We start from the raw sequence: 12,516 nt of genomic DNA, 5'->3' as shown, positions 1-12,516 counted from the left end.
ATTTTAAAGAAATGAATAAAACTTCCGATGTATATTTAATAAACAGAAATACAGACCATTAAAATTAATGCTTCCCATTACCATAAAGTATATTTTGCCCACACATTTAACATTAATTGAACAAAAGCATTCTTTTAATACCTGAATCAGCTTCACCCAGTACATTTCTTCAAACGAAATGATAAACTATTGTTACTTTGTTGTGCAACACTGCATAAGGCAGGAATGTCTAACTTGGGACCACATTGAGTCATTGACCCCACACCCTGACAACCATTCCTTGAAGCCCAGGATACTTCAGTCCTATTTGTGCTTATGTTTCTTATTTGATTGTTTGTCTTATTTGAATGTTGTGTCTTTGGAGGTTTAGAAAGGACTGCTTTTTGCATTTTTGCTACATTTAAATCTGAACAGCATGATCTGTTAGTATCAGCAACTTGATATATTCAAATTAATAAGTGTGTTTAAATTTTGTGTGTGTTCCTCAAGACTTCATAGTATGCACCTTTGTGGCTCACTAAGATAAAAGCTTGGACACCCCTGCTATAAAAGATTTAAACACTTGGTAATAAAGAATGACTACAAGATTCACATTGTTACTGAACAAAATATACCTTGTAAAAATAGGCAGAAGCCAATATTTCCCTTGATCCCCATACACCTGTTTTATATTTTTGGTAATTCCAAGACTAAATCCATTTTTGTCAGGGCCATTTCGAAACACTGGTGCACGGAAAGCCTCTGAGGAAAAAAATAACTCAGTTAACAGCAGTACAATATTTTCTTCAAATCAATAATAGATACAGACCAAGATCCTTTACATTTGTTTATAAACAAAACACTCTTCTTGATGTTATTTTAATAGGACTGCCAGAATTTAAAAAAGAAAAGCTATCTTTCTCTTTCCTACTCCACCAATGCATCTGTAAAAGCCATAACTGTGAGCCTTTAACATTACAAATTTGCTATGATAATTTGAGTAATCAATTTAAAAAGACTATCTTACCTATTGTGGACCTATTTTTGCTGACCAGCCAGCAGTGATAACTGAAAAGTGACAGTAAACTGATGAAGAACATGGCCGCCACAAAGAAAAGAAACAAGACATGGAATTTCGCATGAGTGTCTGGCAGATCACCCTACAGGAAGCAAAAACATCAGTTATATAACATTTTACCCCGAGCATGACACCTGACAGTCAGGTAATGTGTCTTACTAGATTTCAAACCACCTTTTTCAGATCTCTACTACTTGTATAGAAAATTTATCTTTGTTAAACTTAATTTTTCTGGATCATTTGTTGAAAAAAACAAACACCAGTAACATTTTTGGTATTTTCAGCTGTTCAGTAATGCATCAAGTTGCATTCGTTCATAAATGTCTGAATTATTAACTACAATGCCAAAGACTCGAGTTCCCTGTAGCTTTTTCCTGGAACAAAACTGACACCATGGGCCCGATTTTACCAGGGGTGCAGGTTTCCGGCGGATGGGCAAGCGGGCGCGGTGAAATTAGTGGGTTTCCCGCGCGATCGCAGCAGGCAACCCACTAATTGGATTCACTTACCTGCTCCTCCGGGTTCCCCGCTGCTGATCTGCGCGTCGGGCGGGCTGCGCATGCGCAGTAAGATCTGTCAGCTGGAGGCGCTCTATTTAAAGGGGCAGTCCTCCACTGACAGATGCTGCAACCAATAGCAAAGATGACTGCATGGAGCAGCCCAGGGGGAAGGCTGCTCCCAGTTTAATGATGCCTCACCCCAGGTATCAATACATGGGGTGAGGAGGAGGGGGAGGACAGAGATCTTCCACCCGGCGGGCGGGAGGAAGCGGCCCGCCTCCGCCACCAGGAAGGCCTGGCTCGAGGTGGCAGAGGGGGTCACCTGCGCCACCAACATATCGCCCACCTGCACACAGTGCAGGAGGCGCTCCAATGACCTCAGTAGGTCAGCCAAAGTGAGTACACGTAGTCTTTCCCCTACACTCCGTCTGCCACATCACTGCCCCCACCCCACATCTCCTTCGGCACTGCCAACACTACTCTGTCACATCACCCCTCATAACCACTCAAACCCCATCCTCATCTTACCTGCACCTACTCACCTCGCCAGTACTCACCCCGCCACTACCACGCAACCCAATCCTCATACAATCTCATGGCTCTATCCCATACTCACCCTCTCGTGCATCTCTCTCACGGCCAGCCTCACTCAACCTGCCACCACCTGTGCTGCAGCCACAGGGCATGCATCACATATGTGCAGTAGGCAGCGTAAGGCAAATGTGTCGTGAGCATGAAGGGGATGCACAAGGGTGTTTGAGGGTTTGTCATGGTTGTTACTTACATTGAATTTCAGAACAACTCACATCACACATTATATTGGCCCCACTACTGTCATGTCTTCGCCAATCCTGTCCGGTTTGTGCAATTATGCCCGCTCCTGGGTATCACTATGAGGACCCACCACTGATGCCACCCATTGTGTCACTGCAGAGTGGGTGTAGGTGTATTTGCAGGGCTCTTCTGCGCAGACGACTGAGAGACATCGGCGATGTCCCCGGTTGCACCCTGGAAGGCTGTGGAGGAGAAGTTCGGGAGGGCAGTGGTGACTTTGACAGCGACAGGTAGGAAGATGGTGCACGGGCCAGCCAGGAGCAGTTCGGCATGAAAGAGGCTGCAGATGTCCACGGCTACATGTCGAGTGACTCTGAGCCTCCGTGTGCACTGCTGCTCAGAGGTCCAGGAGGCTGAGCCTCGGTCTGTGGACTGTGGCGAGGGTAGTGCCCTCTGCGACGCATCTCTCTCTGCGGTAGCCCTCCCTCCTGCTGTACAGGTGGATGTGTCACAGCACTGTGTTGTGGAGCTCCACGTGTCAGAGGTGGACGGCGTGGATGGCGAGGCTGGTGATGCTGTTCGCCCTCCGAGGAGGTAATGACTGCAGCTACGGCGGCCCCCATCCGCAAGATGTACATCTGAGGGGGTCCGCAAGGTAGGTACATGTCTCCGGACCCCGGGGTAAGTGTGCAGGTTGGTGAGTTTGACCGTCAGGAGGAGGGTGGTGGAGGCCAAACTTTGTCCCAAGTGACAGAGTGGCCTCCTGCAATGGGTGAGGGTCTCCCCCGCCCCCCGCCCCCCACCCCCCACCAGCCTGTCAAATGGACCTTTGCAGCTGCCACAGGCTGACAGCTGCAACACGTCCATTCGATCTGGGAGTGTTTCCCCCAGTGTGGGAAACAGTCCCACGTTGATCAAAAATCACACACAGTCCCTTAATCAGGTCAGTCAATGACCTGAAATAGCTAAGTAAATACTCTCAAGTGGCATCCCGCTGGCTTTAATTGCCTGCGGGATTCCCACCAGCGGGGGCTGCGCGCGCACGCCGGCGCGTCAGCGGGGAACCCGGAAGTGGGCGGGATCGAGGCGGGATCCGGTCGGGATCCTGGATTTCCCGATTTTCGAGGCCCCCCCGCCGAGAACGCACCCGATAGCGGGTGCTAAAATCGGGCCCCATGTGTCAAATCACAGATCATATTTCCGCAATACATCGTATATAAAACATTATTAAAATTAGAAAATGGTCAACTGATGTTCCTGAAATGTTATGCATGTCTCTAATTTTTCAGATTATCTTCTTCCTATCTTTTCACTTCTCCCCTGGCCATGTATCAACTGCAGCCAAGACAGCACATAGCCCAACTCTCCATCTATGCCACTCTTGATCTGGCATCCATGCGGCGTGCAGGAGTAGCTTAATTATGACTGTCTCTCAGATTGCTTCCTCCCACCATGGCGAAATTTCTGGTGTGCACTTGGCTCCACCCCAATGTAGTAATTTAGTGGAGTGGCAGACTGCAAGTCCAAACCACATCATACCAGTGTACTCTAGTCATGCTATCCTAACATCTATAATTTAAACACAATATTTATACAGCCTTTATAGGTTTAACTGCTAGTAGAATCATTTTGCACAGAAAGAGTTAAAAAGTCTGCACCTGGTGTGTTGAAGTAATGACAATGGGGTGAGGGAGAGGAAGAAGAGAACAGCTCCATTTCAATTCCCCCATCTTGCTGAGTTCCTGATACCAGTATGTGATAAGGCTCCATTTAAGCTACAAGCTATGCATTATACAGAGACCAGGCATACTGGGAAGAAAATAGATGTGTAGAATCATAGAAAGGTTACAGCATGGAAGGAGGCCATTCGGGCTAATGAGTCCGTGCCGGCTCTATGCAAGAGCAATCCAGCTAGTCCCACTCCCCCGCCCTATCCCCGTAGCTCTGCAATTTTTTTCCTTTCAAGTATTTATCCAATTCCCTTTTGAAAGCCATGATTGAATCTGCCTCCACCACCGACCCTGGTAGTGCATTCCAGATCCTAACCACTCGTTGTGTAAAAAAGCTTTTCCTTATGTCACCTTTGGTTCTTTTGCCAATCACCTTAAATCTATGTCCTCTGGTTTTTGACCCTTCCTCCAATGGGAACAGTTTCTCTCTATCTATTCTGTCTGGACCCTTCATGATTTTAAATACCCCTATCAAATCTCCTCTCAACCTTCTCTGTTTCAAGGAGAACAACCCCAGCTTCTCCAGTCTATCCACATAACTGAAGTCCCTCATCCCTGGAATCATTCGAGAAAATCTTTTCTGCACTCTCTCTAAGGCTGTCACATCTTTCCTAAAGTGCGGTGCCCACAACTGAACACAATACTCCAGTTGTGGTCGAACCAGTGTTTTATAAAGGTTCATCATGACTTCCTTGCTTTTGTACCCTATGCCTCTATTTATAAAGCCCAGGACCTCGTATGCTTTTTTAAAATCGCTTTCTCAACCTGCCCTGCCACTTTCAACGATTTATGCAAATATACCCCCAGATCTCTCTGTTCCTGTATCCCTTTTAAAATTGTGCCCTCTAGTTTATATTGCCGTTCCTCATTCTTCCTTCTGAAATGCATCACTTCGCATTTTTCTGCGTTAAATTTCATCTGCCACGTGTCCGCCCATTTCACCAGCCTGTCTATATCTTCTTGAAGTCCATCACTATCCTCCTCACTGCTTACTACCCTTCTAAGTTTTGTATCATCCGCAAATTTGGAAATTGTGCCCTGTACGCCCAAGTCCAAGTCATTAATATATATCAATAAAAGCAGTGCTCCTAGTACCCATCCCCGGGGAACACCACTGTACATCTTCCTCCAGTCCGATAAACAACTGTTCACCACTACTCTCGGCTTCCTGTTACTTAGCCAATTTTGTATCTATGCTGCTACTTACTGCCCCCTTTATTCCATGGGCTTCAATCTTGATGACAAGCCTGTTATGCGGCACTTTATCAAACGCCTTTTGAAAGTCCATATACACCAGATCAACCATATTGCCCTCATCAAAAAACTCATCAGGTTAGTTAAACACGATTTGCCTTTAACAAATCCGTACTGGCTTTCCCTAATCCACATTTGTCTAAGTGATCGCTAATTCTGATCCAGATTATCGTTTCTAAAAGTTTCCCCACCACCAAGGTTAAACTGACTGACCTGTAGTTGCTGGGTTTATCATTACACCCTTTTTTGAACAAGGGTATAACATTTGCAATTCTCCAGTCCTCTGGCATCACCCCCGTATCTATGGATGTTTGGAAGATTATGGCCAGTACCTCCACAATTTCCACCCTTACTTCCCTCAGCAACCTAGGATGCATCCCGTCCAGACCAGGTGACTTATCTACTTTAAGTACAGCTAACCTTTCTAGTACCTCCTCTATCAATTTTTAGCCCATCCAGTATCTCAACTACATCTTCCTTTACTGAGACTCTGGCAGCATTTTCTTCCTTGGTAAAGACAGATGCAAAGTACTCATTTAGTACCTCGGCCATGCCCTCTGTCTCCATGAGTAGATCTCCATTTTGGTCCCTAATCGGCCCCACCCCTCCTCTTACTACTCGTTTACTGTTTACACGTCTATAGAAGGTGTACCCCAAATGGTGGAGCAGCAGAGAAGGAGAAACATCATGGCTCTCAAACAATCAAAGCCAAATGTTTTTGGAATCAACATTATTTCTTGCGAAGTGCCCAAAATGATTTATTAGTACTGGTAATAAATTCTGCCTGTAACTTATTTTCATAGAATCACAGAAAGGTTACAGCACAGAAGGAGGCCATTTGGCCCATCAAGTCTATGCCAGCTCTATGCACGAGCAATCCAGCTAGTCCCACTGACCTGCCCTATTCCCGTAGCCCTGCACATTTTCTCGTTTCAAGTACTTATCCAGTTCCCTTTTAAAGGCCGTGATTGAATCTGTCTCCACCACTCCCTCAGGCAGTGCATTCCAGATCCTAACCACTCATTGTGTAAAAGAAGTTTTTCCACAGATCACCTTTGGTCTTTTGCCAATCACCTTAAATTTATGCCCTCTGGTACTTGACCCTTCCGCCAATGGGAACAGTTTCTCTCTATCTACTCTGTCTAGACCCTTCATAATTTTGAATACCTCTATCAAATCTCCTCGCACTTTGATATAAATTTACTTCTTCACATTTCTATTATCTCAACACCAGACATTAGATTCTGGCAATAACTAAAGTCTTGTGATTTAAAATCAATAATAGGAATGTTTTTGGAGTATAAAATGCCTCTTCTGTACACATTGTATGATTATCTGCCTGACCAGAATCTTAAAATGGATAAATGACAGTGATGAGCAAACTCAGCAGCTGCAAGTTCTTTCAGCCCACAGTTATCTATTAGTAAGTCCATGGTGCAATGCTGTGGGACTTGATTCAAAACACTAGATCACTTCCCAGTGTTAGAGATTATCTCTACTAAACAGTTTCAAGGTGCATTGTTCTAGCTCGAAAATATAGTTTTCTTTTAAAATGTTTTGGTGGAGTGATCAGAGTACAGCTGTTTAGAAGTCCTTCGCCAATATTCCCAACTCCAGCTAAATATAGTAATGTGATACATGTAAAGTAATGAACATATCTTGTCACCATTAATATAATGATTAAGAATAGAGTGTTGTATATCCAAGTTTGCAGATGACACCATTAGAAGGCACAGTAAGTTGTGTGGATGGGAGCAGAAAGTTGCAAAGGAACATAGACCGACTAAGTGTGTGGGCAAAACTATGGCAGATAGAGTTCAATGTGGAGAAGTGTGAAGTCATACACTTTGAATTTGAGAAAGACAAATCGGAATATTTTCTTAATGGTGAAAGATTAGGAGCTGTGGAGGAGCAATGGGATTTAGGTGCTAGTGCACAGGTACAAAATGTAATCAAAAAGTCTGATGGAATGTTGGCCTTTATCTAAAGAGGATTGGAATTCAAAAGTGAGGAATGATGCTTCAGTTGTAGAGAGCCCTGGTCAAACCCCATCTGGAGTACTGCGTTCAATTCTGGGCACCGAACCTCATTAAAGATATATTGACCTTGGAAGGGGTACAGCGCAAACTTGGATATACAACACTCTATTCTTAATCATTATATTAATATATATTGTACACTGATACTTTAATCTGCATCTGTTAAATATCTTCAATCTAATTCCATGCTTTATTGTGCATTTTTAATGATTTTTCCCCCTTTGTTTTCCAAATTAGTATTAAGCTTTCAACTGTGTGTTTATATAAATAGCCAGAAAAATGTTCTGGATTGGAAACAGACAAAAATACTCAGTTTAACAGCATGATTTCGAACAGAGAAAAAGGCAACTGCCTTCAGACACAACAGAAAATTATTAGGAATATAGGAACAGGAGTAGGCTATTCAGCCCTTCAAGCTCGTTCCGCCATTCAATTGGGTAATGGCTGATCTGTACCTCAACTCCATTTACCTACCTTTGTTCCATAATCCCTTGATACCCTTACCCAACAAAAATCTATCAATCTCAGTCTTGTGCACTGTTTAGGACTCAATTAAACAGTATACTACAGACAGATAAATGATTGAACATACATTTGTGAAAATTAACTTGGCTGTTAATGGTGACAAGATATGTTCATTACTTTACATGTATCACATTACTATATTTAGCTGGAGTTGGGAATATTGGCGAAGGACTTCTAAACAGCTGTACTCTGATCACTCCACCAAAACATTTTAAAAGAAAACTATATTTTCGAGCTAGAACAATGCACCTTGAAACTGTTTAGTAGAGATAATCTCTAACACTGGGAAGTGATCTAGTGTTTTGAATCAAGTCCCACAGCATTGCACCATGGACTTACTAATAGATAACTGTGGGCTGAAAGAACTTGCAGCTGCTGAGTTTGCTCATCACTGTCATTTATCCATTTTAAGATTCTGGTCAGGCAGATAATCATACAATGTGTACAGAAGAGGCATTTTATACTCCAAAAACATTCCTATTATTGATTTTAAATCACAAGACTTTAGTTATTGCCAGAATCTAATGTCTGGTGTTGAGATAATAGAAATGTGAAGAAGTAAATTTATATCAAAGTGTATCTTCATTGTGAGGGTTAGTGCGAATGCAAAATGAACATCTGCTCCGTGGATTAAGAACAAACTAAGCCAAAATCGTCCTCATATTAATCAGTTTAAGCAAAAGATGCATTTAAGGGGGAGGGGAAACTGTAAATACAATTATACAAAAGCAGATCATATATTTAAGCAAGAATGCTAACTTAAACATTTAGAAAGCACTCAAAAACTCTGGTTCTTAATATTGGAGCTTTCTTTGGTGAGTTAATATTTTAAAATTATATACAAGGTAACCAGATAGGTTGCTCCAGGACACACCAGATACTTGACAATGACAGATAGTGAATCGATTTTTGATTTGTACCATTTCTGGAGTTGGTCTCCAAAATTTTACTGATTATCCATTTTTAATTGTAAACAATTTTACAACACCAAGTTATAGTCCAGCAATTTTATTTTAAATTCACAAGCTTTCGGAGATTTTCTCCTTCCTCAGGCAAATGTTTCAAGATCTCCTTGAAGCCTACGCATTTATACATATTGAACAATAATAAATGGTGTTTACAGACTGCCCCTGCAACTGCCCGTTGCCAAGGCAATCACCGTGTTCAGACAGAGAGGTGTTACCTGCAGAACCTCCGAATACACATTCAATAAAAAAACAAACAGGGAAAAAAAAACAGAGAAAAAAAAAACACAGAGAGAGGCAGAAACATCCGGAAGGCAGAGAGAGCCAGCAAATGACCCATTATATTAAAAACAGATAACATTTGTTCGCTGGTGGGGTAACGTGTAGCGTGACATGAACCCAAGATCCCGGTTGAGGCCGTCCTCATGGGTGCGGAACTTGGCTATCAATTTCTGCTCGACGATTTTGCGTTGTCGTGTGTCTCGAAGGCCGCCTTGGAGTACGCTTACCCGAAGGTCGGTGAAGGTCATCCACCGACCTTCGGGTAAGCGTACTCCAAGGCGGCCTTCGAGACACACGACAACGCAAAATCGTCGAGCAGAAATTGATAGCCAAGTTCCGCACCCATGAGGACGGCCTCAACCGGGATCTTGGGTTCATGTCACGCTACACGTTACCCCACCAGCGAACAAATGTTATCTGTTTTTAATATAATGGGTCATTTGCTGGCTCTCTCTGCCTTCCGGATGTTTCTGCCTCTCTCTGTGTTTTTTTTTTCTCTGTTTTTTTTTCCCTGTTTGTTTTTTTATTGAATGTGTATTCGGAGGTTCTGCAGGTAACACCTCTCTGTCTGAACACGGTGATTGCCTTGGCAACGGGCAGTTGCAGGGGCAGTCTGTAAACACCATTTATTATTGTTCAATATGTATAAATGCGTAGGCTTCAAGGAGATCTTGAAACATTTGCCTGAGGAAGGAGAAAATCTCCGAAAGCTTGTGAATTTAAAATAAAATTGCTGGACTATAACTTGGTGTTGTAAAATTGTTTACAATTGTCAACCCCAGTCCATCACCGGCATCTCCACATCATGACTATCCATTTTTAGACACATGCACTAAATAGGCATCACATTAAACTAGCGTTCTTCATGATCTACTTTAAATAAATTGAATGTTACTTATATGTCACAATGCTCCACACAGGATGTTATTTGGGGAAATCAGTGGTTATACTTTATACCAAAAAGACCATTGGTGAAAGTTTATCTGAACCTAAAAGCACAGTAAAATTAAAACATTTACATTAAAAAATTAGCCAACAATATATTTATTGTTAAAATACATGCTACAGCACTAGCAAAGGATGTATATTTTCAAGAACATTGCCACATAATTTCTGGGCAGGAGTAACAATTCAGTAATATTTCAATATATTCTGATTTCAAAGTATCGTAAAGGGGAGGCTTTAATTTTATCCAGATCACCAATGAATTTCAACATACAACATCAGGAACAAAGCTACATTTTTAACAATGATATGTTTGCCATCACTAATGTAAACATCCTATTCAGAAAATCTGCAAAATATCTGAAGGCATTTACTTGGGTTAAAAATGGTGACTATGCAAACAGGAGAAAATGGCCTGGAGTTTCCTCCGCATTTGCGCCCAGATGCACCCATAATCTGGTTGAAAACAAATTACATGGCTTAAAAGTTCACAGAATTTTGGGCGTAAGTTAGTTATGGGCATAACTACAATACACCCGAGTCTCCTTGATCTTTTACGTCCGTCCATCAAACCCTCCGTCTGAACAAATCATCGCCCACAAAACTGGCCATGCCCCCAACTCTCAAATGAGAGTATCCTCCAAGTTAGCTTGTTCGAGGGGGGGTCTCAACATTGCGACCAGATTTTTACACTCAGCAGGTCTTTTAATTGCAATTTTTTTTTTGAGCGTTTAAAAAAATCCTCACTGACATTGTTCTGCTCTGTATTTTCTGCTTCTATTAATGCATTTTTATGGCATAAGTATAAGTCACATTAAAAATTGAAAAGCTTCCCCGATTGCAGGTTCTTAAACATGTATACCTAATGTGCACAAATGATGGCTAAATGAGTTGCAACTCTAATTTTAAGATTCAAAGAAGAAATATACTGGTGTGAGTTTGGCGTGTTCTTGGGCCCCCGATTGTTTACATTGATTTATGCCCATTTGAAGTTCCAGTGTACTCTAATGAGATTGTTAGGATACTCGGGTGTAACTTGACATTGGAAAAGTGGGCAATACATTGGGCATATGTTTGGGTCTAACGTCCGGATTGCGCCCAAAGAGGAAACTCCATGCCAATGTATTTTAATATTGCAGGATTATCCAATGTCATTTATATTGAAAACTGATTAATTTTGTAAATAACACTCAAAATATACCCTTCTCTAGTTGTACAATATAGAACATTTCTAAATATAAAAATATTTTGACCTATTCACCATCTGCAACAGCAACATTCTGAAAGTCACATGCACCGTACAACTTCAACTCCACTATTTTCAATACCAAAAGTACACCAAATAAAGAACGCATTGGTATTTTACCTTAGGGCAATTCACTGACGATTTCCTGCGACAAAGCTATGTGCAAATAAAGACACACTTTAATGAAAACCAGATTAATTAATGGATTCATCTGCCATGCAAAAAGGCATGGATGGGATGGGATGGGAAGATCATGAATTTGTCTATGTATATTTGTACACAAAAAGCCATTTGAAAATTGAATACCTATTGTGTCACCTGTTTTTGGAGGTAGGATTATTTTGCTCCTACTTATATGTGAAGAAAGTTTCATTATGCAACAACTATAGGAACTGTAAATTAAAATTTCTGTACATACATTTTATCGGTGACAGTATTATTGAGGGAGTTAAAAGCTTCAGTTTCAGGTAATGTTACATTTATATAGCTCTTCTCATAGCTGATCTGCAAGAAACCTATCCTAAAGCAGTTCACAACTAATTATTTTCTGAACAGCAAACACAGCAGCCAATTTACACAGGGTCCCACAAATAGCAAATTAGATGAATGACCAGTTTAATTTGTTCTAGGTGTTGTTGTTGGTCAGGGCATAAGGAGAACTCTGTGCTCTTCTCTGTATGGTGCTATGAGATCACATCCGAAAAGACGTCAGGTTCCACATGTCGCTGATGACCAGGCAACATGATCCCAAGCCTTTGTTAATATTTTTCTGTTGCCACACTTTGGAAAGAGCATAAGAACTGCCAAGGTGACATGGCCTCTGAATTTTTCATCCCTCCCACCGAAGTAGAAGCTACCGCTCAGAACCTGCCTCAATAATATGGCCAGGGCTGGGAACTCAGAACGTAGAGAGCGTAACCTTGAACTGACATTCGAGTACTCTGCAGCACCAACAGTATCCATACTTTTACTTTGCTCCAATTATGTGATATGGTTAAGTCTGTATTTTACTTGTACAGCAATTAAATTAAGGTGCTTTAAAACCAACCAGAAATCATTTTTAAAAAATTGTTTATCACAAGATTTAAGTACTGGAAATTGGTAATACTTCAGACGTTCTGTTTTGTCTTACATTCTTAAAAAGAAAAATATAACTTTTACAGATGGTTAAAGTAACAGACCATTAATGGAATAGTTAG

The 12,516-nt window shown here is 41.7% G+C and overlaps 1 protein-coding gene across 4 annotated transcripts in view; it reads right to left on the bottom strand.

Moving 5' to 3' along the window:
- Window positions 1-12,516, bottom strand: part of LOC137322880 (palmitoyltransferase ZDHHC20-B-like) — an 88,973-nt gene that overhangs the window by 15,562 nt on the left and 60,895 nt on the right. For all 4 annotated transcript variants that reach the window (XM_067986067.1, XM_067986068.1, XM_067986071.1 and 1 more), the window contains 2 exons: window positions 1,007-1,139; window positions 615-741 (listed from right to left, as the gene is read on the bottom strand). In XM_067986067.1, the coding sequence (XP_067842168.1) occupies window positions 615-741; window positions 1,007-1,139 (260 nt within the window). The remainder of the gene's footprint in view (window positions 1-614; window positions 742-1,006; window positions 1,140-12,516) is intronic.

Source organism: Heptranchias perlo, chromosome 6 (assembly GCF_035084215.1).
Source record: "Heptranchias perlo isolate sHepPer1 chromosome 6, sHepPer1.hap1, whole genome shotgun sequence".
Classification (NCBI taxonomy): domain Eukaryota; kingdom Metazoa; phylum Chordata; class Chondrichthyes; order Hexanchiformes; family Hexanchidae; genus Heptranchias; species Heptranchias perlo.
Note: the sequence above shows the minus strand (reverse complement) of the source record. Positions and strands in the feature narration are given on the sequence as shown.